General features: G+C 39.3%; 1 protein-coding gene across 2 annotated transcripts; it reads right to left on the bottom strand.

The window, feature by feature from the left end:
* Positions 1–4,104: 4,104 nt before the first annotated feature.
* TRHR (thyrotropin releasing hormone receptor) lies at positions 4,105–22,956 on the bottom strand. 2 transcript variants are annotated; one of them, XM_046918538.1, is made up of 3 exons: positions 22,919–22,956; positions 21,095–22,336; positions 4,105–8,458 (listed from the first exon to the last, which is right to left on the bottom strand). In XM_046918538.1, the coding sequence occupies exons 2-3, from the start codon at positions 21,887–21,889 to the stop codon at positions 8,051–8,053; spliced, it is 1,203 nt and encodes a 400-aa protein (XP_046774494.1). In that variant the 5' UTR covers positions 21,890–22,336; positions 22,919–22,956; the 3' UTR covers positions 4,105–8,050. The 2 variants fall into 2 exon arrangements, with proteins under 2 accessions (XP_046774494.1, NP_990261.2); NM_204930.2 differs by lacking the exon at positions 22,919–22,956 and having other exon boundaries at positions 21,095–22,257.
* Positions 22,957–26,493: the final 3,537 nt, after the last annotated feature.

The raw sequence follows: 26,493 nt of genomic DNA, 5'->3' as shown, positions 1-26,493 counted from the left end.
TCACCACTCTGTGATGTCATCAGGCCAAGTTACCTCAGAATTTCAGTAGTCTGTAGCTCTGCCTGTATCTTGACTCCAAATATCTAATGATACACTGTCTTCATATAAGTGGTGAAAAAGTGTATATCTTTCACTGTTTGTAGGTGCTGTTTCTAAAAGAGCTTGAAGTTCTGGCCCTCTGTCCCGTGAATGATTTAAAAAATAATAATAGGCTTTACAAATTACATTAAGAACAAATTATAAGAACAAACTACAATTCATGTCACACATGGAAATGAAGTCAAAGAGAGAAGGCAAGCTGTACTTTTACAGTATTTGGCACTTATAACCTAATCTCCTCTTTCTGAAGTACTACTCATGGTTTAATTAAAGTGCTTCCCATCATATGTATGTTCTTTTGTTTTCATGCTAGATTTAGTGACTGCATTCACCTCTCTGTGCTGTCATCAGTGACTGCAACTGAAGCTAAGTGCTGCTAATAATTTTTACTTGCCTTTATTTCTATTGATGTCTTCCCAGATGTTCCATCCAGCAACATTTTTCTAACATTGACCATTTCCAACAGAGCAGGAAGACCGTACTAGGAACAAAGAAACAACAAATGAATAAAAAAGAAGAAACTGCTTTATTTCTATTTCACACATTGTGAGTCTCCTGTGCAACCAGTACGTCACACATTTGTACAAATATATATATATATATATATCCATAGAAAATCCTGATTCACTGAATGTTCTACTGTGTTTTTCAGGTGTGTCCCACAAACCATGCAAGCTGACTATTGAGATTAGTTTTCCAGGTGATTTTAGACAGGGTTTAAGAGCTTTTCCCAAGGCAAGGTAACAAATCTATGGCGGTATTCGTTGTGAGAAAGGGAGCAGATGTGCTTTTTTCACCAAGTTGATTTCTAAACTACCGTATTTACCTATCAGAATGACTACGAGAAACAGTATCACTGTGTTCATGCCTGCAAAATGTTACCCTGTAGTAAAATCACTTTCCCAGTGTTGTAGCCCAGCCACATTTGCTACTGAAGTTCACTCCTGGTGGTTTGGGATGGTGCTTGCCCTTTGTTAAGATTTTCTCAGATTAATCAGACGTACCCTTGATTGCCAGAGGCAGCTTGGGACATAGCTCTGAGGTGAGAAATGCTTCACCCAGCTTCAGGAGTGTTCTCATCCCATGTTTATTCCACTTCCAGATGACACGTCTACCTGTATGTCCTCTCTGATCTCCTTATAGGAGATGGTTCAGAAATCCACCATTCCTCAGGACTCAGTGCTCAATCTTATAGTAAAATCAGAAAGTGATATATATCCTAAACAATGTGTATCCTTTACTTGCCCTGTTCTTCCTAAACCTATACTGTTGTGCTTCCCTTTCTCTTCTTCCCATGACTAAACCCTTAACTTGCATTACAGCTCATCTGTCTTTGTACAGCCTTTTTGTGCTTTTCCTTCATTCACGTTCCTCCACCTTTAGCATACCATGCTAGGTAATACGCATATGTTCTTTGTTAAAAAAATCTTGAGTACTAGCCAGACTTTATGCTCCTGATATGACAGTTTTGCATAACAAGCAAACACTAATTACATAACAAGGCAAACTGTAGTGCAAATTCTTCTTTCCCTCATCTTGTGTCAAGTGTCATTCGTAAATAAATTGGTGCTTTGTATAGTCCAGTTTTCCCAATAACTCTGTTTTCCCTTGAGCAGTTCAGCTGATCTGTAAACAAGTTGGCCAGAAATTCCTTCAGCTTCTCAGGCTGTTGATGTGCATTGCAACCCAGTTTATTTTATGAGGATTAGAAATACACTGTGATTTTTACATCCTACTCCAAGCTCTCCCTCTCCAGAGGGACAGTGGATGGCCAGCAGTGAGAAAAGGAGCACTGTCAGAATCTGTCAGACTTTAAAAGAAGCAATTCTAAAATCCCCAGAGTGTTTGTCTGCATTTCAGGATGTGCTGCCTTGAGTGGTTTGAGAAATAATACATGGCCATGGACCACGCCAACATCCAAGGCACACCAGGTAGGCAGAATGAAAGTTAGAAAAGTAGTTAGTTATCTAGAACAAAGCTGTTACAAAGTTATAATGACATCTAATGTATAGGCTCTATTGGGTTGTAATTTCATTTCATTTCATACTTAATTTCATTTAACTCATTTTTTTTATTTAGAAGGTGTAATATTTTTGATTCCTTGATTAGGTAGCAAAGACCTTTACTTACTATTAATGCTATTTATGATTTTAGACAAGAACAGTGAAGAAGCTCTAGAGGAGCTGTCCTGTGTACACAAAGCTAATTCTAAGTTTAAAGTATGTTAAATATGAGTGATGGATGGAGAGAGAAGATAGCCAGAAATAAGGACACACCTGGATGAGGCTGGGTGCAGTAGTTGTGAGGTTTCTGTGCACCATGAGGAAGCATAGTTTCCTTGAGTTTGGCTGGGATCAAGTTTACTTTCTTTATGGCAGCCCATATGGTGCTGTGTTTTGGATTTGTCATTGCAACTGCAGTGATGGCACACGAGTGTTTGGCTATTGTTTTCTCTTTTTATCTGCTCTTTTGCTACAGGATGTAGACCAAATGGGAAAGAGATTGGGAGGGGACAGTTGAGACAGCTGATATGAATTGACCAAAGGGACATCTTATACCTCATAACAGAGAAGGAGAGGGTTGCATTTTTGGCATCAGAGGTGTCTGCCTATGGGATGTGGAGAGTGATTGTCTTTGCACTGCGTGTCTTCTCACCTTCCTCTTCCTTCACCTATTTAACTATCTTTACCTCAACCCAAAAGTTTTCTCATTTTTGCTCTTTCTATACTCTCCTCAATCCCCGTGGGGCTGTGGGGTAGAGTGATCAACTGGCTGGATGGGGGCTTAAATGCTGGCTGGGGTGAAGCCACTTGTCTTATGAATAATATAGACAGGTGGCTGGCAAGCAGTTTCTGTAACCACATCCCATTTCTTAAATCTGGAATGTTTTTTTCTATGTTGGTTGTTTTGTGTGTTTTGTTGTTCTTTCTGTTCTTGATTTTTGTTCTTTTCTGGTTTTGTTTCATTCTTTTTGTCAGTTTTCCTACTTCATATGCTTTTATTAAGTCTTGAAGAAGTCCATCTGGCTAGCTGGCCTGTCACCACCCTTTTAAGATCTTTCTGATTATCCTATGGGAGATTTACCCAGATGTTATATAACACTAGGGTTTCCCATTTGAGCCCATTGTGTAGTCAATGCAATCCACTTGCTCCATGTAGCATCAGTAGCATGGTGTGTAGAGGCAACTTTTCCTTTAAACAACTTAGAACTGGTAGTCAAAGTGCTAAAAGAAGCTGCACTTCAGTAGCAGTCCGGAGCTTCCAAAGCAGCCCTAACCCCTTTGTATGCTAATATCTGTTTTTTCAGTTGGAATGTAGCATTCTTTGGATCCTCTGTATCATCAGCTCCAAAATCCAAGAGGTCTACTTTGAGTCTCACCTGATGTTCTTTGCCAAAGACTCTAAGTGGGGCCCTTTTCCCCAGTTGCATTGAAAAGCATATTTTTTTAGATCTTGTCTTGTCTGGACTGGTCCAAAGGCTACTGCACAGATTACCTCCTGTTTAATTTGTTCAAAGGCTTGCTGTTGCTCAGGGCCCCACAAAAAATCATTCTTTTGCATTACCTGAGGGAGAGGTCTTACAATGAGACTATAATCTGGGATACGCATTCTCCAGAAACTCATAACACCTAGGAAACATTGGGTTTCCTTCTTATTCTTTGGTGGGGACATAGCAGTGGATTTCTGACTATGCTGCTTGCCGCATTGCCCAGAAATGGAAGAGAGTTCTCCCCTAACACCTGGAACTGGAAATCACTTGGGGAGTACTCCTGGGAATTGCAGTCTGCCTCTTCTCAGCATATCTTCTTCTCAGAGAGCCATAACCATTGTAAGCATAGCAGTGACTTCCAGGAGCCGGGATCCAGGAAGTGCAGCACCCCAGCACGGTACTCCAGTACTAACAGCTGGCTGCATGACATCATGATATGGAATATCAATAGAACCAAGGCAAAAGTGAACTAAAAGTGTGTTCTCATGTGCTTGTTAAAAGTCAAAGTTGCAATGTAATAATCTTGCTTGGTATTTTATTACAATAACAAAAAATTAATCCACTACAAATTAATCTTCATAGTTGCATGCATCAAATAATTACAAAATGCTTACTTTGAACAAAAAATTGTTCTTCCTGTTTTGGAGGACTATATTCATCAGCAGAACACTTCTCAGACTCCGCACAGAACAATTTCACGATCTTATTAGTAATAACTGTATAAGCCACATGCAGTAACAGAATGAGATCAGAATTACTCTGGGTAGGTGAAAAAGAAAATCCTTCAGGATCAACTGATATCTTCCACAGTTTGTGTGAATACAAATTTTCACAATTCAGTACAACAGTGAAGGGATTCTGGTGTCTGAATCACAAAGGCTCACTACTACTTAGTGTATCACTGCAGCTGAGTAATAATGAAAGTATACCAAGAAAACAATCTTGTATTGAAAGCAACAAAACATCAAATAAAACTCCGTCTCAAAAAGTGAAAACTAAATACTGTGAGATCATTTTGAAAGTTCACTGCAGTTTGTAACAGAACAATTATACACAACAGAATTCCTACAGTAACTGAAAGATAAATAAGTATACACAGCATTGTTGAAAGAACAATTTAGTTTTGCACACTCTTGAAATAATGCATTTTTTTTTCTATGGTGACAATACTCAAATCTGTTTTTTGTTTGTTTGTTTTTTACAATGGCTTTTTAAAAACAATCAAGGAAAGTTTTTCTGCTTGTAAAAGCTGTGTGGTTGATCCTTTGTAGTACAAGAGCTAGGCAGCAGCTTCTGAAGGAGCATCAGGCTCAGTTGTACTGGGCTATACTTCTGTGAAGTGAAGTTAGTGAGAATTTCATCATTTGATTTGTGCCATTCATTTCCACAGCAGCATCATAAACCCATCCATAATGTTATTGGAGCTGCTTTAATATATATCGTTAACTCTTCCCTCCAGGAGGCCGTGCACTAATTTCAACTACTGTGTTTTAAATATATCAAACCTCTCACAACCACACAAGTTACCAGCACTGAAGCTCACTATTTCACAGCAGATCCAAAATAAAATGCTAGAGCAGTATTTCTTCGGTCAATTATTGAGTGAAGTTCCAAATAACAGTGAAGTAAGAACCCCATCTCTTACGTCAAAGCCATGAAATGAAGATACAGACATAGATTTCAATATTGCTCTGGTTCATACACTTCTTTCAAGCTAAATGTTACAGAGGAACATAAATAGTTATATTACTTCAGTCAGTAGTTGACATCTAGTTACTTTCACATCCAGCAAAAATTTTTTGCTATAATATTGTTAATAAACAAAAGCACACAAGTTCTTTAATACAGTCTCACACATCTAATCTACAGTGTAGATACAAGAAAAACGGCTGGTTGCTGTTATATACAGAAGAACAAACATAGTACTAGATCTAAAGTCACACCAACATGGTCTCTGTCAAAGTTTCATTGCATTAGCTGTAGGGGTAAGCGTAAAATTGGAATGTATTTCGGAATAGCATCTGTAAAGTCACAATAAACAATGAATTAAAACTGCACCTGAACTTACATCTGCAATTTGTCTTTATGCACACAATTTTGTATGCATAGATATTTATTTTTGTACAGATAAACATCAGCCTGAAATCATTCACTTTTTTTGCTACTGCAAGTGAAGGTGCCTACGAAATTGCATACATGAATTCTAGACTTTTGCTGAAATCTTACTCAGAATATGGTCTTTAAAAAGAGGTATGGAGGCACAGGCTGAGAAAGCAGAGATACTTTTGGAGCAAGAAGGCAAATGAAGGATAGAATTTAATTCTGGTGTTGTTAACCTGTAAGAGTTCCACTTCAACCTGATCTACTCTGAAGGTGGTCATGACAAATGTGTAAGTTTGAGTTACTGTTATTACACAAGTGCTTGGCTGACTTGCCTCCTTTGTACCCCTCCACTGATGCTATTGAGGCTACTCCTTTTAGCCCACGCTGGATAGATTTTGAGCTGAATGTTTTTTTTTTTCATAGCTTCTTACATGTTGTGCACAAAAGCTGTGAAAGTTCATAACAAACAATAATACATAGGCATCGTCTTGAGTTTCTGTTCTCATAATTTTAGCACAAACACGAATAGGTCTGGAGCAATGAGAAGTGTATGCACATAGCTAAGCTGGCAACTGGGAAGTGATGGTGGCTTCTCACAGGGAACTGGGATAAGCCATAGAGATCAGCACCCTCTGCAGCTGGATCAACTGCAGACAGAGCCCAGCAGGTAAGTGCAGCATGGAAACTCATTGCCTATAATATCAGCTTCTGTTTCTGGCTCCCTATCATAAAAACAGTGCAAAAGGTGAGAATGTAAAGGAAACATTACAATGAACTTGGAATATTGAGAAAAAGTAGCAATACTTTCATCATGTCTTCTCTTGGATACCATCTGAAAAGGAAAATGAAAAAAAAAACCTGACTTTTTTACTGTGTTTTCCTCTTTTCCTTAGACATTAGCAAAGCTATAAAGCCCTAGCAGCAGCCTGAGAGACAACTATTGAACTAGACCAAAATTAACTAGTAAAAGCCTGTCGAATACTCTTCAATATATGTGAAGTTCAGACAAGATTTATTTCAAGTGGTCCATCCCTAAACTAGCTTGCTGAAGAAAGAAGAATTCTGAAAGCTTCCTACTGATTTTTTCATTTGTTTAGTCCCTGCTGTGAATTGATTGAAAAGCCCTCCTATTTCATGCTGTTCAAGGTAAAAGAAAAAAACAAAGATTTCATACTCTTTGCCATCAGATATCTGGTTTTGTTTTGGAGCGTGCTGATGCCTACAATTAGAGCTGCATTTCTGAGGGAGGATGGAGTCCATGGAGGACAGTTACTGTCATAAGTAGTGGTTATGGCTGTTCTCAGACATGTGGTATGAGTCCTTCCAGTATACATAGCAGAAGTAGGAGAGCAGTTCTCTCGGTTTTACTATCTGTCTCTTTGTCTGCAGGTCAGCCTTGCTGTTTTGGAGATCACAACACAAGGTGAAGTACTTGCATATTCCACTGAAGTCCGTTCACCTCTTAAAGTTTTGTTTAGTGTTTCATTCAACTGGATCCAGTGGTGTATTGTTTTAAATCCCCAAGAAACTGTGTTTTCTTTCATGTTGCTGACAGGTATGTAGAGATCTATGGTAAATCCTGCTATTTGGTGAGCAGAAATGCCTTTATATTTCATACAGGTTGGTGCAGAGAGATCATCTGAAGGATTTGTATGACTGCATACTCAGAACAAGGTGGGTCTCAGGCCTGAAAATTAGAGAGATGAAACAAACTGTGAAATAAATATCTTCCATCTTCATTACATCTGCAAACAAATTAAAAAGCACGTCACCCCGTGAATTATCTACATTGTAAGATTTTATGTATATGGACTTAAGAATAGGTAAGCACTGCTGCATAAAAAAAAAAGTATCTTGAAAACAGCAACGTGCATCATTATATGAAGAGAGCTGGGTTAGAGATGTGCTACATATGGACATGGTGCATCTAGCTGGGAAATGGGCGTGCCTTTGCAGGACTGGAGTGCTGCTGTGAAGAACATCTGTGTCTTCTCTTTGTGCCAGCTGCATGGTGCCACCCGGTTAATTAACCCTGAGCTGGAGCCAAAAGGTGACACAACAAGAAAATGCCCCACTGCCCTCTGCTTGTCAAGGAGTAAGGCTTAACCTATGTGTTTTTCCTCACCGTTCAGCATGCACCATGTTCTCCTGGTCACAGCATGCCCAGCACAAGGAACTTTGAGACCATCAGTTTCCAGACCCAGGCAGATAAAGTAATGACATTGTCCTGTTTAGTGGCATGCCAGTCATTGCCACCAGCCTTACCCTGCCCCTCACTGTGCTGCCCCACCTGAAAGTTATCCCAGCACCACCCACTGCACATCAGCATGCTGTTTTATAAGGAATACACATCAAATACTAACAGGCATTAATTCTTACCTCAGAAGACAAACACGTGTCACCAATGGATGTTTTTGCAGAGGACAAATAGGTATTGGTGACAGTAATATCTTCTATTTCACTGCTGAAGTGATCAGACTCTTTGATGACATTATAATTTAGGGCCACACTGTAATTGGCAGGTTTCTTGTCCCGTTTTAGATGGCAGTTGCAGAGTTTCCTGAAGGCTGCTCTGAATTTCTGGGACATGAGATTGTAAATTACAGGATTGATGGCACTATTTAAATAAATACAGATTCTGCAAAATAGCAGGAACCAGTTTTCTTGGAAGGGACTGGAGAGAAAGGAATTGACAACCACCAGTGTTCGATAGGGCATCCACAGAAATGCAAAGAGGACTACCACCACAGCCAACATCTTGGTAACCTGAGGGAACACAGACAGACACAAGGTGGGCAGGTTAAAACAACTTGGAAAGAACAAATATCTTCCTAAGTCTCTAGTGTCAAAGTAAAACTACTGACAGGGTTTTCAGCTGTCAATTTCAGAACTATGTTTGATTCAGAAAGTTCTACTGTAGTAAGAAAAACAAACAAAAACAGCACTCGGTTTCAAATTCCTCCCAGTTTTTGCTAAGCAACTGTAGATTTTTGCAGCTCCTCGAACTGGAAGATCTCCTTTAGACTGACACACTCTGTAAACTAATTCAATTTGAAGCCTGTCCAGATGATCTGCTTTAAGAAGTACCTTATGGGGTTTCAAAAGTCAAAAGTATTTTTTTTATAGAATGACCTGGGCTGAAAAGGACCTCAAAGATCCCATAGTTTCAACCTCCCTGCCATGGGCAGGGTTGCTAGCCATTAGATCAGGCTGCCCATAGCCACATCCAGCCTGGCCTTGACTGCCTCCAGGGACAGGGCACCCACAACCTCTCTGGGCAACCTGTTCCAGTGTGTCACCACCAAAATAAGTTGCCCAGGCTCAAATTTTTTAAAGGAACTAGATTTATTCCTAATCCTAAAATCATAATATTTAATTAGATCTTCATTATTTGATATTTCAATCATCATTTACACACATAGGATATAAGAGATTATCAAAAGGCTTGACTATTAAAAGAGCTTTCATCTATTGTGTAAAAGAAAAAATAGTCCTTGAGGATACCCAGGATATCTGAAATGAACAAGAAATAATTGAAAAGTTATAAAAAACAAGCAAACCTGTAAGAGGGCTTTTCTCTTAAATTATAATTTACTTTCATTGTAAATATATACTATATACACATACAGTAATTAAAGTCCTAATATATTGTAATATATATTGTATATTTTAAACTCTAGTCTCTACACAAAAGAAAGTTTGAAAAGTGTTAAAACATGGTAGAAAGTACAGTGAAGTGTGACTATATGGGAAATACATGGAGATAATACAGTGGGATGACCTCACATACATCAGGGGATGATTTCCTTAACTATGTGTGCATGAACTGGAAAGCAGCGGCACAGATTCTGGTGAGCTATTCCTTCTACTTTTGTGTTTTTGTGTTTTCCTTTACTATTTGCCTTTCTTCTTGATGTAAAGCAGTTGCTGCCTATTGACAGAATAGTTTAAAGAACGTCTTTCTACCTTTGCTTCAGTCATGTTATATTTTATTCCTTCCAACCTGTGAATGTGAAGATATATGTAATGAAGCAGCAGCTACTATTGCCACAGGAAACATTCTTTGCCTGTATGGGTTATGCACTGCTTGCAGAAGTGATAGATGTAGATAGAAGGGAAACGTTTTAGCTGATGCCTCGGAGACAGATAATTCCACTAAAATTACTCATGCAGAGATGCTAGGTTTAGTTGTGCTTCTGTGAAGTTAGAGTATATAATTTGTTTGTCTTTTGATAAGATAGTTCATGGTATAGAAAACATGCAGTTTCATCACCTGAGGTATGCATTTTCTTCTAACTACCCATACAGATACATACAAATATAACCAAATCTGTCGGTTTTTTTACAGGTATTAAAATAAAGAATGGGATGAAAAGTCAACTTAATCTACATATTTATGTGTATGTATAATCCCTTGAAATGCACTAATACAAAGACTATAGTTTGATACTATAATTCTCGTCCCTTCTCCCCCACTTTTTATTTCTGTACAGTTCTGTTCAGTAGGAGCCAAAAACCAGACTGAGGAATATTATCTCCCTATTTTCTCACTTGACCGATACATCTCCTTGTGACTTCTAGACTGCATTTCTTAGTTGCTGTGTACAAACCATCACCATAGCAGAGCAAACCAAAATATGAATGTCTTGGGTAGCGAAAAAGTTAATTTTTTTTCTTATCTCTGAGTCAAATCTGAAAGAAACCCTGCAGGCTGCAAGGAGCACTGTGATTTAGTGCTGGCCTGCTCTGGCTCATGAAGACTGGGGATTCCTCATCTCTCCTTCCTTTCATCCCTCCACTTAGGCCCCATTGTGCAGTTCCAAACTAAGGAAGTCCATTCAACTGAGAATAATCATTTATATGGAAAATAATCCGCATTTAAAGGAAGACAGTATGCCTTTGTAGAGCTTAGATTAACAATGGAACTAACTAACAGATCTGTTGCAATTGCTCAGGGATTCAGGAGAATAGGTAATAGTCCACATAGGCATTGGAGTACTTTGCTACCAGAAGTTCAGGAGGGGAATTTGTAATCATAGCTACTGATCAGTGACAATGTAAGTTTCTTCTGATTATGTCTTTGAGGAACAATTGCTCGGAAAATCACTTTCAATGATGTAGCTGTCACTTTGAATCCTAGGTTGTATTAGAAGTAAATTCATTGTACTTACTGTTAGAAAATGGAAATACATTAATTCATGACATTTTTAAGTCAAATAATTGATATGGCACAGCAGTGAAGAAATGGCTATTATCCCTCAAGTCAAGTTCTACATGCCGCAAAGACATACACATATGGACTGTGCAAACTATTAGCTAAATGCATGTGTACTCGTGCTTTTAATGTACATTTTTTATGCTATCTAACATCACTAGCTTTTACTGATGTCATGTTCAGCTTACTGAAGCCGTGATTTTACTAAATATTTGGACTGGCTTTTAGCACCAGATAAAATATACCATGGAGACAGCAGGAAGTACACTGAGCTGAGATCAATTCAGTTTGCAGATTTGAGTGAATCACAGAATATTACAAGTTGGAAGAGACCCACAAGGATCATCATATCCAACTCCTGGTTCAACACAGGACCACCCACAATTCAAACCCTACATCTGAGAGTGTTGTCCAAACCCTTCCTGAAATCCCACTGTCCTGGGGAGCCAGTTACCATGCTGGACCACCCTAACCCGTACTCTGCCATGGATTCTACAGTAAATGCAAGTATATGGCAGAAACAGGGGAAAGTTTGGCCCATTTTACATAATTGTCACAACCATTTTGAAATCACTTCATATGAAACATAAGTAAACATTATTATTGTCAACCCTGTCCAAAGCAGAGGGATTGGAACTAGATGAACTTTAAGGTCCTTTCCAACCTAAGCCATTCAGTGATTCTATGATTCTGTGATTATTTTTGGAGGAGCTAATTATTTTGTATCAGTGAAGTGGGACATAAATATGAAGGGGACAAACTTTTTAAGGACCTTCTGTTTAGTACCTATTCTATCTAACCATGCACGAAAGTTCTCTGAAAATGGAAGCATGGCCATAGGAACAATCTAGAGGTTACTAGTATGTCCACTAATTACTCAGGTGAAGGCAAAGGCACTGATTGCTCTTTTCTTGTGGGTATGCACAGCCTTATCTATGCTCAGAGTACAAATTATTCTCAGTTACAGAAATTGAAAACATGATTAGAAATGTTTGAGAAAATCCATTGGAATCCAAATTTCAAGTGTACTTTGAATGTTAGTAAAGTGCTTGAGACTGAACATGCTTCTGGCTGCATGCAATCCCTCTTCGTGTCCAATCTTTTTGTTTCTGATGCTGTGGAAAACATTTTAAATTATTATTATTATTATTTTTTTTTTTTACTGAGCAGATTTTCAATATTTTAATTCTGAATTGGTTTCCTACCTTTCTTTTTTTTTTTGCTCCAAACTCTCCTAATTCTAAAAAAGTGATTTTACAAGACATTTTCATTACCACAGTATTCACATATTGGTCAATCTTTCACTGACAGGTAAAAGTCAAAGTCATACTTACTAAGTCACTGTGCCATAGACTCACTGGTGTTTTAGAAGCATGTAATAGTATCTCCTTTTGCTGTGCTTGGTTGTGTTTGATATCATTTTTTCATGCTTGGTGGTGTTCACTGCAAAGCAGAGAGTGTACATGCTATCCCCCAAAATATTGGAAGTTGTACAATGAAGAAGAGGATTAAATAAATAAATTAATGTATGGTATTAATACAGTACTGCACATGGCACTAAGTGATGTGATTGAGGATTTCATATAAGCTATACAGAACTGTATTCTCCATTGCTAGTTGGAATTCATGCTTGCTCTGCTATGAGTGAGTAGAGAAGGTTTTATAGAGGACAGTTCTTCGCATACTGCATCACCATAGAGAAGAGTCTCATTGAAGGGTAACCTACCTTTTCTAAACAATCCTAGAGGGCCCTTAGATAATTTAATTGGACTTAACAGCTAACTTTGAGAGATACGCATAACATTCCATTCCAAGTGTAAATAAACATGTTCGCTATCTAAGGCTATATTATTTTTTCACAGTTCCCTTGATATAGAGGAATTCCTTTGGGGAAATTATGAAATCTACTTGCAAGTAAGTAATTCAACATTTATGTTGTGCACAGACAAGAAAGAAGTTGAGATCTGTTGGTTGAGCTAGCTGAAGTAAAACAGAAGTGTAGGAGAAACCAGCACAAGATCTGGAGGACTGGACAAACGTGGATTGTGTGGGAGAGAGAAAAGGAAGTGTAGGTCTCAGATTTTGATTCCATGAGCACATCAGACAATGCACAGGCTCTCAGCTGCTAGCAAAGGGTTTCTTCCTTGTCTTCCAAACCACTTCCCATAGCCTCTGGCTCTCTCTTCAAAGGCAGTGAGTTGCTTGCCAAGGTAACTCACAGGTCAGGTACTTGTAGAAGTAAAGAGGATTTGTTTTTCCACATGTTTTCAGCATCTTCCTGTGTGGCAGGCATATTCCTTTTCTGTCTGTTAGTGCATTAGTTATAAGTTCTCTTTTATTTCTTCCTGCAATGCCTGGGTCCTCAAAACATTTTCCCATTACTGTTTTCTGGGCAGGACAAAATAATTCAAATATTCAGCAAAAGAATCATTAACATTTTAGAAATGTTGAGACATCTTCAACCCTGAGCTAGTAGTTAAAAAAAAAAAAAAAAAAGCAGTTACCTCGTAAAGTATGAAGTAAAGAAACATATATAGATTTGTTGGCTGGTGCTTGTTAGTGAACCTCTGTTTACTTAAGCAATTTGCTCGGATATACTTTGAATAACTCATTTTCTGTTTGCGGAATGAAAATCTTTCTTTCCCTCTGATCTTTTTAATAAACACCTTGAGAATGGAATGCCTAAAACAGACAGAGTCAGTGAAACTGGAGTTGACCTTCAGCTTTTACTGCCACATTCTGAATTCATTGTCCTGTATAGAAACATAAAATAAGTTGCTAAACCTTCCAAAGTTCAAATAACAACCATTATCACGTTTAGTCTGCGAAAGAGGAGGCTGAGGGGAGACCTTATTGTTCTCTTCAAATATCTGAAAGGTGCTTACAGTGAGAGCGGGGTTGGTCTCTTCTCACTGGTGACAGGTGTGAGGACAAGGAGAAATGGCCTCAAGTTGTACCAAGGGAAGTTTAGGTTGGCTATCAGGAAAATCTGCTTTACAGAAAGGGTTGTTAAGCACTGGAATAGGCTCCCCAGGAAAGTGGTTGAGTCACCATCCCTGGATGTGTTTAAAAACTGTTTGGATGTGGTGCTCAGGGACATGATTTGGCAGAGGGTTGTTAGAGTTAGGGCAGTATGGTTGGGTTGTGGTTGGACGTGATGATCTTGAAGGTCTTTTCCAACCTGAGTGATTCTATGATTCTATGATTCTTTTTCTGCAAGCAGACGATACTTAATGTTACTGGAATTGTGGTGGTGAAAAAGTAAAGAAAAATAAGTGTTTATTTTGATACTGACAATCATGTGCAGCATAATTGTTTTAAAATGAATAAACTGAAAGAATGCATTGACTTTGTTTTTGCTCTTCTGTAACACTCATAATTAGTTAGAACTGTATTTTTAAACCTACTTGCAAGTAAAAATGTCTCCCAGTAGCTCATCTGTCTGCTATAATCTACATCTAGCATTTGCAGGTAAACTTTCAGTCTTGCTGATATTTTGATGTATTTCCAGAAGGTGGACTTAAGAATGCCCTCAAACACTCACCTTGGGAAAGGTGCTTTCAGTTACGTTTACTGTAAGCATTCAGTTCCTACCTCACCTGGATTCCATGTTGTGTGTATGTATGTGTGTGTTATAACACAAATATATTTATTTCACCTGCCCTTTGGAGTAAATTAAGTAAGTAGGGCTTCTTTATATGTTGGTGCAAAGGAAAAAGAAAGCTATGATTAAAGACTAAAGAATTTTTACCTTAAATTTCAGATGTGTAAAGCTAAGTTGCAGTATGTGCATGAATATAAATATAAGTTGAAAATGAACTTCATCATGGGGTAATGAACTGACTTTACTGAATTTTTCTTGCCTACAATTTTCAGTAACGACCAATGGTACAGGCAGGTTTTTTTTTTTTTTTTTTTCCAAACTGAGTTTAGGCACATATACATTACTATAAGTGCCTGCAACTGCAGTTACTAAGGTTCCTCAGTTGCTGTTCATTTTGACTAGGATACAGTCTGGGAATGAGTTTTCTGGAAGATTTAACAGTACGGATGGTTTGCAAGCACCAGTAACAGGCTGTTTTGGACTAACAAAGATACAGATTCATAGACTAAAGCCTGAAAAATCAAAGATTTAATTATTGCAGTTGCCTCTGTAACTGAAATAAAAAAAACTAAAATCCACTGGCTGTATAATGGGGTAACAAGCCAAAGGTCTTTAGCCTCTCACAGCATCACTGATAATGGTTCTACTCTAAATACATCTATGGAGCACAACACAGAGGCTAGGAAATGTTGAAAATGATATTAAATTTATCCTGTGACTAAAAGGAGAGTGTTTTGACCTACGTCTTGATTGGTTGCTTATTGTAAGAATTAACTAACTAATTAAAAATACCTGAATAATGAAATAAGTGAAAAAGATTGAGTAAAATCACACATATAATGGATTTCTCAAAGACTAAGAGAAGCCTGTAGAAATCCCTTGTGAAATACATACTTAGCAGGAAGCAGAGGTAGGAATGCTTCCTTCTTAGACAGGTTTGTTGTCTGTTGTAGTTAAATCTCAAACACATTTTTTTCTCTGGACTCTTGAGAAGTGCCTATATCTATCAGCTGTGGCACATTGCTAGGGACCATGAAACATCTTAAAGAATAATGCCACTAAAATATTGGCTGTGTTGAAATTAATGACAAATCACTTACTGATGAAAAGAATTAGGATGTTATACTGCCACTCACTTATAAAATGACTTGAAATATACACCTTCAATCTTTTTGTGTGCTTAAATGCAGCTTTTACCCTAGCCCTGTGGCAATAAATTCGGTTGACAAGTTCTTCAGGAGGACCAGGCTTCCTTAAATGTTCAAATTAAGTGTTTAATTGAAAAACCCAAGTTCATAGTCTGTATTTTCTGGTGAGTGAGTAGAAATCAATTTCAATTCACTTCTTGGGACTTGTGATCATCCGTCCAAACGATCATATAGTTGTTAAATATATCTCACCATTGAATTTGCATTGAAGTTCTTTTTTCAGCTCTCAGTAAAGTAAATGGGACTTTAAACTGGCTTGCCTTAAGAGATACTCTTTGTGAAGATATCATATTCTAATCATATTGATCCTTCCTCTGTTAAGCTTTGAAGTTTCATCTACTTTGAACTCAGTTTAACTGAAGAGCGCTGCAAAAAATTTGCTTTGTCATTGTCCCTCCTGTTTAACTTGGGAAAATATGTACAGAAAAACTGTTTCATCCTGTTTTCTCTGGTTCAGATTTTGTAAATTTCTCAGCAAAAACTAAATATTATAAAGTTTATCAAAGAGGTGGTCAAAGAGGTCTCACTTTACTGTTAGTCACCTTTTCATTTTCTTCTAGTCTTCTGCTGCAGAGAACGATTTGTCACTGTCTGCTTATGACCAAAACCCTCTGTAGGCCTTCAAAAGATTTCACATAGAATTCATATTTTCAACTCTATATGATCTTCAGTCTAGCAAGGTTATTTCCTTTGCAGTGAACAGGTGAAACTCCACTCAACGCAATCATCAGAAGCTCTATTGGAACTAATAGGAGCTCAGGATGTCAAACTAAGCACATGCTTGAGGATTTACCTGCATGCTTCAGTACTGAAAACAAGCTTAATACTGGTTAATGCTATGTAGCAGTGAGCCTTTCCTCTCTGAAAACTGAACTTATCAATGTTAGCCTTCTTCTGGAAGAAGATCTTCCTTCATGAGACAGTCTGGAGTTACCTACTGACATATACTGTCTGATCAAAGGCTCTGCAGTGGCAATAAAGGATTCACTGCTTTCTAGAAAAAGTATTTAGCTTCTGACAGAGAAGAGGTAGAATGAACTGGCTTCTATTTCTTTTGAGAAACAGAAAGCCTGATGGAAAATACAAATTGGAAATGGACTCCAACATAAGAAGCAGTGCCTTGCTAACAGATAAGAACATTTTTCTTTAAAAAAAAACCCTCTAAAATAGATTTATCAATCTCTGCAATACAGTACAGTTCAGCAAACCCCACAGGAGTGAGATTGATTTAGTTCTTCTCAAGTGGATCTAAGAATGGAGTTCGACGTGTTCTATAAGCACATGTGGGTACCTCTTTTCCTATTACAGTTCAGTTGCAGTGTAAACAAATAACTCCTAATTTAAGTAAGTGTCCAATATCAGCAGTAACATATGCTGTTTAGTGAAAGAAATAAATGCGTTGGAAATTGAGGCATTTAATGAGAAAATTAAATTTAATTTGTGCCTTTCCCTCTATTTTGACGTTAAAAAAAACACTCATTTTTTTATGTACATTTTTTGCTTGTCTTCCCCATTAAGTTTTGTCTTGCAGTGGTTTGAATGAACAACTCTTCAGGGAGCCCTGAATAGTACTTTGAAGGTTTTGTTCTTTGGCTGGTGTTGATACTAGGGTACTGACTATTTAGTAAATAGATTGTGCTTCTGTTGGCTTTCCAAACACTAGGCTGAAATAAATAATGTTCTTTGAACCAACACAGTTTGGTTACTTTTAATTCATACGGGTGGGAGGACGAGAGCAGGGAAAGGAATGAAAACATATAATCACTTTCTACCTGGAAGAGCTGACTTGCATTCATCAGATACGTCGTAGAGTCTGAGCTAATCTCTGTAGATGTCTCAGGAAAAGAAACTGTTAAAATATGCTTGACTCACCATTCTATAAAACATTTCAGGCCTTTCTTCTAAGTTATAGAATGATTTAAATCAAAATTTCTGAGCTCTTTTTTCCCCCTTTTGTTGCGGCAATGTGTTTATTTATGTTAGAAACTGAAAGTATTTGTTCTAATGAATCTGAACATGGTCCACCTATTCTCCTACAGTAGCCACCTCCTTCCTTCCTGTTTCTCTCAGTGTTGATCTTCCATACACCCCCTGCTTCATCTCAGGCAGTTGACCACCATAATTGTGAGAAAACATTTAGTTTACTCTATATTTACATTCTCTCTGAGCTTAGAGCTATCCTAGATGCCATGTTATGGTTGCCGCTCTCTTGTCCTTTTTCATAGAATCATCAAATCATAGAACGACTTCAGCTGAAAGGGACTTAAACATCTTCCTGTTCCTACTGGCCTGCCATGGGCAGGGTTGCCACTGACCAGATCAGAGTGCTCAGGAACCCATCCAACTTGGCCTTGAACACTGCCAGGGATGGGGCATCCACAGCTTCTACAGGCAATCCATTCTAGTGCCTCACCATCCTCTGAAAAATTTCCTCCTCATATCTAAACCAAATCTCCCTTCCTTTAGTTTAAAACCCTTGTAAAAAGTTGGTCTCTCTTCTGATTGTAAGCTCCCTTTAAGTATCGGAAGGCCACAATAACGTCTTCCCAGAGCCTTCTCTTCTCCAGGCTGAACAAGCCCAGCTCCCTCAGCCTGTTTTTGTAGGAGAGGTACTCCAGCCCTCTAAGCATGTTTGTAGCTCCCTGTTAACAGCTCCATATCTTCCTTGTGCTGGGGGCCTCAGACCTTGATGCAGCATTGCAGGTGAGGCTTCACAGGGGCAAAACAGGGGGGTGTCGGATGTAAGGAAGCATCCTAGATGTGGAATTTTGGGTAACTTCTAAGTTACTCTTCACATCTTAAACAGTCAGTTTCTAGCTGTGGGTTAAATTTCTTACCAGAAACCTAACTGATGTATTATTATTTTTGAGGAAAACAATTGAAATTACACAGCTGTATGACTCACAGTAAAAAGTACTGTCGATATATTGAGACTTGACATTAATTCTTGTAAGCTGACATAGAAATACAAAGTTGATAGCATATGCTTTACACTAACACAATAATGTAGGTAGAAAATGCCTAAAAACAACAGGATGATGGAATCTATTTCTGCTGAGTCGGAAACAGCTTCAGCCACTGCTCTTCAGGTGACATGTAGCTGCTGTATGATGAAGTAGAGGATAGAGCCTGCTCTTATGCAGGTAATTAGCAAGCTTTGGGCACTTCAACAAAGGAACACTTTCAAAACATAGATATGATAGTGGGTAGAAAAAATTAAATGGTATGACTTAACAGCCTGGGTCAAGCTAAATCCATGTCAGTTGGGCAATCCAAGTCAGACTAAGTGGGTGCTTCAAGTCACACACTGCCATGTTGGATTAATCATCATCAAAAAAGGTTCTGAAAAGCCTTGGCTTAAGCCTGCATGAAGGCTGAGGAAACCAATGTAACCTGCAATCTCATTGTCATATATTATATAAATATGAGCTCATAATTGGTTAATTAAGATAATTAATCATAAGAATGTAGCGAAAGTGCCCTAGGTGTCTGTGTATCTCAACCCACGCGACTTCTCACTCCTGTTCTTTCCATTTTGTACCCTGATCCTTGCATAGGAAGTGAGGGAGCAGCTGGGTGGAAGCTTGCTTCAGTCCGGATCCAACCCATCACAGGAACATCAGCTGATTTCATTTGTCAAAATGTACCTGGACAAATACAAGAGCAGCCACAGGAATAGAACTATGCACCTCACTGTCAGTCATTTTCTCTGAAGATTATATGCTGGACATCACATGAAGATTTTAGATTTTGAGATTTTAGATTATCTGAATCTGAACTTGCATTTTGCCATTTTAAAGCACTAAATGCATTTGTGCAAACGTTAACTAAAAAACCCATGCTGTCCTTGCTTTGCTTTCTGCACTGCACTACAGAGAAAATGCTAGCTTTACTCATAATGCAGCTAGTCTCATCCAACAGGTTGCTTGGGATTTTAGAACACCTCTGCTGCCTTTATAAGACATGAAACACATCACACTGTAATCCCAATCTTCTGTTCTCATTATAATTTAACAGCATCCATTCTTTGCAATACTCACTTCAAAAGATTTGTCTGTTTTTCAAGTGATGCTTAGCGCAAGTTACCAAGCATGCATGCTGAAGTGATATTGAAAACCTGAAAGTAAATAATCTTCTACTAATTCATGGACAAAGTATAATAAACTTAAAGACTCCTGGGCTGAATATTAACTACAATTGGACATATAACTAAATATGCCCTAGCCTACATGTTTCAGCTGTGCATTCCAAGGGCACAGCTCTCATGCTCTGTAAGCTGTTGGTGCTCTAGCAGGCAGCCCAGTTAACTTTTCAGATCTATGTCCATACTAAGGGAGAACCATCCCTCTCATTAAACAGTAGCAATCTTCATAGCATAAAAACAACATAAAGTTCAACTTATAACGTGAGAGTGCACTCAGCTTGTTTGAAAGGGTGTGCAGCTCAGCCTTGCTTTCTGTAGGACTGCACAGAGTAGAGAGGAAGAAGCATTCCACCTGGCAGAGCAGCCCTCTGCTCCAGGTCCCAGCAGCAGGTGCAGACAGGCATGAACCAGGCATTCAGTGTGGAGCCACGCTCCTCCATGCTCACACCAAACTGCTGGATGCAGCAGGATCCTGATCCTGAGAGCCAGTCTGCCAAGTGATGCACCAGAATTTGCCAGGACTGGACTAACTGTGCTGACAGCTGTGTGAGTGGGAGATAGTGAGATTCATTGCAAATAGCCACAAATCATTCCACTAACTAAATTCTAGCTATATAAGCATGCATACATAGCAATACGTAAAGAAGCTGGTCAGATCTATGCTTCATTTTTGAGCCACCAGTAGAGAAGAAAACATTTTCTGAGAGACAGAATAGCACAGACACTTAGCATTTATCACGCATTTTTATATACAGAAGTGCTTACGTAGACTGGGGCATCGAATACAATAAGGAAAAATGAGAACTTGACTACATTTGCAGAGCCACACAGTGCCTTAGCAGGGACTAAACCAAAAGTCTTCTAAACTCCCAGACTAGTTTATTTTCCTCAGATCTCAAAGGTATCTGAAGAGTCACTTTGTGCATTTGATTGCATTACTAATAGGCTGCAATATAAAGAAACTGTCATTTAAAGCGTTTCATTCTTTACTGACACTTCCTAAATGCTTTTTGTTACAATGGAAAGAATACTATTTATTTTCTAGCCCTAGACGTAGGTGATAAGAAACAGGCAAGAAAGAATACGTATTTATATATATGTATCTGCTAATTTCCACTTGAAAACATATCAAAAGAGAGAACATGTTTAACCCCCTTCCACGTATTTAGACCAGTGATCTCTGAAACAAGTTTTTAGACTTCAAAAAGCCATTGCAAACTGCTGTTCCTACCTGTCTTCTAGAAGCAATAGTGCTATTGAAACTCTTGTTAGTCATCTTGGAATTCACAGTCTTGTTTTGTTGAGCCATGTCATTTCTCCATGTGTTAGAGTTTTCTTTTGGGTCCGAAGGGATGGGATTCAGGAACAGTATTCTAGCAATCAGGCCATAGAGGACAGTTGCCAATACCATTGGCAAAACATAAAATATTCCGAAGTCCATCATGTAGATAGGAGAGTAATAGCTCCTGGACACCTTGTAGCCACAAGACACAACAGTAGTGTCTTTGTAGACTGCTATATTGAGATCTAATAGGAAAAACCAGAGCATACAGTATACTGAGGTGAAAGACCAGACAAAAATAATGATCTTTTTAGCTCTTGAAAATGTGCATAGGAATTGAGCTTTGATTGGGTGGCAGATAGCTATATATCTCTCGATGGTGAAAGCAGTGATGGAAAAAGAAGAAGCATTGATCCCTAGGTACTGGAGATAAGTGATGCAGAGGCACCCCACGTAGCCATACACCCAGGATTTGTACAGACTTTCTGTGATGTTAGGTAGTCCTGCAGCCACAAGCACCATGAGATCTGCCACAGCCAGACTAACCAGATAGCAGTTAGTGGGAGTTCTCATGTGTTTGGTTCTGAGGACCACCAAGACCACCATGATGTTGCCCACGATGCCCAGTCCACAGATGAGGAGGACCAAGAGGATGGTAACCACTTGGTATTCAGCTGTAACGATCTCCTGGCTTGACAGCAGCAGCCCAGTATGGTTCTGCTCGTCGCCTGTGCCATTCTCCATCTTCACCAGCTTGTTGCTGCTCCTGCCTGGCACTTGGTCTCAGCACATGTTCTCCATGGTCCCTGCAGAAGGAATAGTGGAGCAGAGCGTGGATGAGCCACAGCCCCACAGCGCATTCTCCATATAGTCACAGTCTCATTCCTGTCCTGTTCTCCACTCACCTGAAAGCACCTGGACTTTCAGTCTTTGCAAATTCAATTACCAGTTAGGCTAATCCTTCCAAGATTCCAGTTCATGCACACAGGCTAAAAAACTTTTCTCATAGCTGGTTTGAGGTGTTTGTCAGAACACAGCACGTGGAGATTTCCACTCCGTAGAGGAGGAGGAGGCAGGGAAAGCAGGCAGCCCTGCTGCACCGCCAGCTGTCTGGAGCCCCGCACGGGACTGAGCGGATACAGCCCTGGCCGCCTTCAGCGTCTCCGCTTTCCAGGAGGAGCCACAACGTTGCTGAGGGTGGAGACAGCAGCGGGAAGTAAAGGGAGAGCGATTTGTAAAGCTCCACATGTTTGCTGCTTCCCGCTGCTTTCCCTCTGCTCTCAGACGGCTCATGGATCGATCACATTGATCCACCCTGGAATCAAAGGGGAGACTGACTGGAAATAAAAATACACTGATTTCTAAAATTCTGGTTTCCCCCGTGTCCTTGTGGAAGTGCCAGTGATTTACACTTCCCTCCTGCTTTGCAGGGAACTGTAAGTATCCCTTCAGAGCTGTCAGAAAGAAATATGCCTCAGTTTTTGTAAGCAACAAGAAAAACTAGTTTCTTTTCCTTGCCTTGCCTTGCCTTGCCTTGCCTTGCCTTGCCTTGCCTTGCCTTGCCTTGCCTTGCCTTCCCTTCCCTTCCCTTCCCTTCCCTTCCCTTCCCTTCCCTTCCCTTCCCTTCCCTTCCCTTCCCTTCCCTTCCCTTCCCTTCCCTTCCCTTCCCTTCCCTTCCCTTCCCTTCCCTTCCCTTCCCTTCCCTTCCCTTCCCTTCCCTTCCCTTCCCTTCCCTTCCCTTCCCTTCCCTTTACAACCAATTCTCTGTGAAACCTCTGTAGATATTGCTGTCCTTGCTCCTGAGCCCCTTCTGCTCTTGTCTGGATTGTAACACAGTCCAATAACACCATCAGAGCATAAATTGCTTCTTAATGAGATCAGTCCCCTCCACACACAGAGTGCTAATTCACCAGCGTTTTCTCAATGAAGATTCTCCACTGGTTGAATACACACCTTTTTGTTCAGTCAGACTGTGTAAAATCACGGACAAATTAAAAAACTGGTAGAAATAACTGCTTGCAGATGCTAGATGAAACATCAGTGCATGCAGTAGCTTTGGTCAGAAGACAAATTTCATGTGGAAAAGGACACAGGGCTTTTCTGTCCAACCTGATGCAAATTTGGGTGCCTCAGGGAGAGAGACAACAGGCAGACCTTTCTCCAGTGGCCTATGAAAGAGTGAAAGAATCATTGTCAGCTCTCCCATCACAGTGCTCCTACACTTTATTTCTGGTTATTCTGTTGTGTTATAAGGTTGAAGATGAAATGTGCAGTAAAATACCTCTCTTTCTCTCTTTCTCTTCCTTCCTTCCTTCCTTCCTTCCTTCCTTCCTTCCTTCCTTCCTTCCTTCCTTCCTTCCTTCCTTCCTTCCTTCCTTCCTTCCTTCCTTCCTTCCTTCCTTCCTTCCTTCCTTCCTTCCTTCCTTCCTTCCTTCCTTCCTTCCTTCCTTCCTTCCTTCCTTCCTTCCTTCCTTCCTTCCTTCCTTCCTCTTCTTCTCTCCTTCTTTCCTTCTGTCTCTCTCTCTTTCTTTCCATTTAGGGCAATTGTTTTTGCTTCAAGATGTGAAGAAATGTATTATTTAATGCTTGTTAGCCTTCAACATCTGCTACTGGTCTGTACCTGAGATGGGAGTTGTCGCTGTATGACAATAAGACATGGAAAATAGATCTTGATTATCGTGCAATAGTGAGTATATCTACAGGAAGTGTCCAGAAGATTTTGACAGTATTAGTCAACACCATTTACGGAGCACTTCCCTTTGCTTTCCCTGCACTACTTCCCCAACCTATAATGTTCCTGTAAAATCTGAAGACATTTCAGAAGGAATTTCAAGACAGTAAATATTTGTTCTGTGTAATTAAAGCATCTGGTGTCATGGACTTGGCACAAACATTGTGTGATGTGCATTGCCTGTTACATTCAAATTATCTTCTTAACGTAATCATCAGTCAGAGATCACATACTGAATCTGGGAATCAGTAAAAGATTGGCTTTTTCTCCCACTTAATGCTGTGTGAATTTTGCCAGCAGCTGTGTTGGTAGGTGCAATATTGCAGCCTTCAAAATACACTGGCTAGTTTCAAAACAATTCAGCATTAATATATGCAAGCCCAGCAGCTGTGCCAGAGAAATTGTGAGAGCAGATGGAGCAGAGATTGCTGTGAAACTTTTATAGCATGTCTGCTGCTCCATTTTATACACATACCTGTTGGTCTAGGCATCAGTTGATATTACATGTACAAATGAGCACATATGCTGTTAGCACATTCAAACAACAGACACAAAAACAAACCCTTGAAATGTGTTGACTCTTGTTAATAATTTTCTGTTGGTACTACTATTTGTGTAGGAGGAGGAGAGTATGTATTACATTGATACACCCTGTGCTGTACGCTGCTTAGCTAACAACATTCTTGTACAATTTTTTCCCCAATTTGTCTCAATTACAATGCGTATGCTCACTTGGGGCACAACAAAGCCATAACAAACTGCTTCATAACATTAGGCACAAACTGAGATGGAACAGTGAATCACTATAAACACTTTGTCCCAATAGCTGTAAATTATTCTTAATTCTGTTTCCCTAACTCAGATCACTTTCCCAGCTGGCCTTTTCTGTACTGAAAAATGGCAAGCAAAAATGGCAATCTCATACCCTATTACCTGTCTGTACTCAGAATTCATAAATTTTCTTAAATAACGTGTATTCTTTACTATGTATGCACTTCTGAGGAAGTGTCAAGTGCTCCCTGCTGTGCAAATGCCTCCAGGTCTGCAGTTTGTAAAGAATGAAAGCCATCATCCATGATGGACGTCCAGTGTCATCCAAAGGCTGGCTTTTTAAAGTTGGCAACTAGCTACTGGTATAATTAGCTCTAAATGGGTTTTGGATTTACACTTGACATGGTGAAATGTTTAAGTGACTTTATTTTGGTGGTCAAGAAGAACTTATTCTCCTACTGCTTTACCACATAGCCGTACTTCTGTGCTAATGCAGTGAGCTTATGGCATAGTTTGGTTTGTGGGACAAATCTGCATCTGGAAAAATCTTTTATGAGTAAAAATTTGAAGGAACCAAGCACATCTTCTTCAAGATAAATTTCATTTCCCACGGGCAGTGATCCTTTCTAACTTGTTTATTAAAGACTTTCACCAAAGAACACTCCTGATAAAGTACTGCTAAAATCCTGGACATGCTTTCCAGAGGTGTCCAAGTGATTTAGGACTTATGATGACTTGAGGATTCATTCCTAAGTGCATCTCACAAATTCTATCTGATTTGGGGGATTTTAATCTGCACATCTACATAACAGTGCAAATCCTATATCAATACTGATTTTTGCATATCTTCTTTGTTTACTTTTAATCTTTGTAATGGACTGTTCTTGGCTGTTACATCAAGAATTTTTAACCTAATTGTTCTGAAAAAAGCACTTGTCACAAAGAATAAGAAAAATGGTTGTAAGCAACTGTGAGCAATCAATTGTGAGTAATCAATTGGCTCACATAGGAAATATGGTTTAACTATTGCCTGGCAACAAGGTCACTGGGTACTGTGATCTGCTGAGACAGATCTGAGATCATGGGGCAAAGAAGACTGAAGGATGCTAAAGAGGTCTACCCTTTTCTTCACTAGTATCTATCAACTTCAGTGGAGATAAACTGTTACTAGAGTATGACGAAGCAGAGAGAATTTTACTGGAATAAATGCAGAGAGTTCAGACTACAGAAGGGGCAAGGAAGCCTGCTTTAATGAAGCTTTTTGATTTTCTGAATCAATCCTGTATTGACTGGGACTTTACCATTCAAGAGACTATCACCAAAGTCAAAGTCTTCACAAAAAAAGTGATCTGAAGAAAGAGAGGGTACAGCTCAACAGGGATAAACACAAATGCTTCATGTCAAAATAAGTACTCAAATTCAGTGTAGAAAAGCTGGCAAGTAAACTTTGGAATAGACTGCCTGCAAAAGCAAGAATATTCAGAACTGAAGGTCAATAAAGAACCATCTGTCATAGATATAGCTGATTTGGCCTAGGAGTCATAGGAAGGGCTGGATGCCTACATGAGGTCTGTTCTGGCCCTGCTGCCCTTTGATTCCAACACTGTAATCCTTGGGTATGTCTTTCTTTCTTCCTCTCTTATGCACTGCTAAGGAAGGAAAATGTGATGCAGACACTTATATTTTCAGTGGAATATGGAAGGTCCTTCAAGTGAAGACTGATAAGGACAGAACTACCCTGTCTGTAGTACTCTAGTAAATGGATAAAGATACTCTGCATCTGGTGACAAATCCAGTCATAACAGTTGTGCCTTACTGTTCATAGGAAGGAGAAATGCCTGAATTC

The sequence above is a fragment of the Gallus gallus genome, chromosome 2 (assembly GCF_016699485.2).
Source record: "Gallus gallus isolate bGalGal1 chromosome 2, bGalGal1.mat.broiler.GRCg7b, whole genome shotgun sequence".
Classification (NCBI taxonomy): Eukaryota; Metazoa; Chordata; class Aves; order Galliformes; family Phasianidae; genus Gallus; species Gallus gallus.
Note: the sequence above shows the minus strand (reverse complement) of the source record. Positions and strands in the feature narration are given on the sequence as shown.

Bases quoted from the DNA above. Each gene is read 5' to 3' on its own strand.
- TRHR (XM_046918538.1), bottom strand. From the start codon at position 21,889: ATGGAGAATGGCACAGGCGACGAGCAGAACCATACTGGGCTGCTGCTG. The intron at 8,459-21,094 runs GTAGGAACAGCA...GTGTTCCCTCAG, and splicing joins CTATTGCTTCTAGAAGACAG to GTTACCAAGATGTTGGCTGT.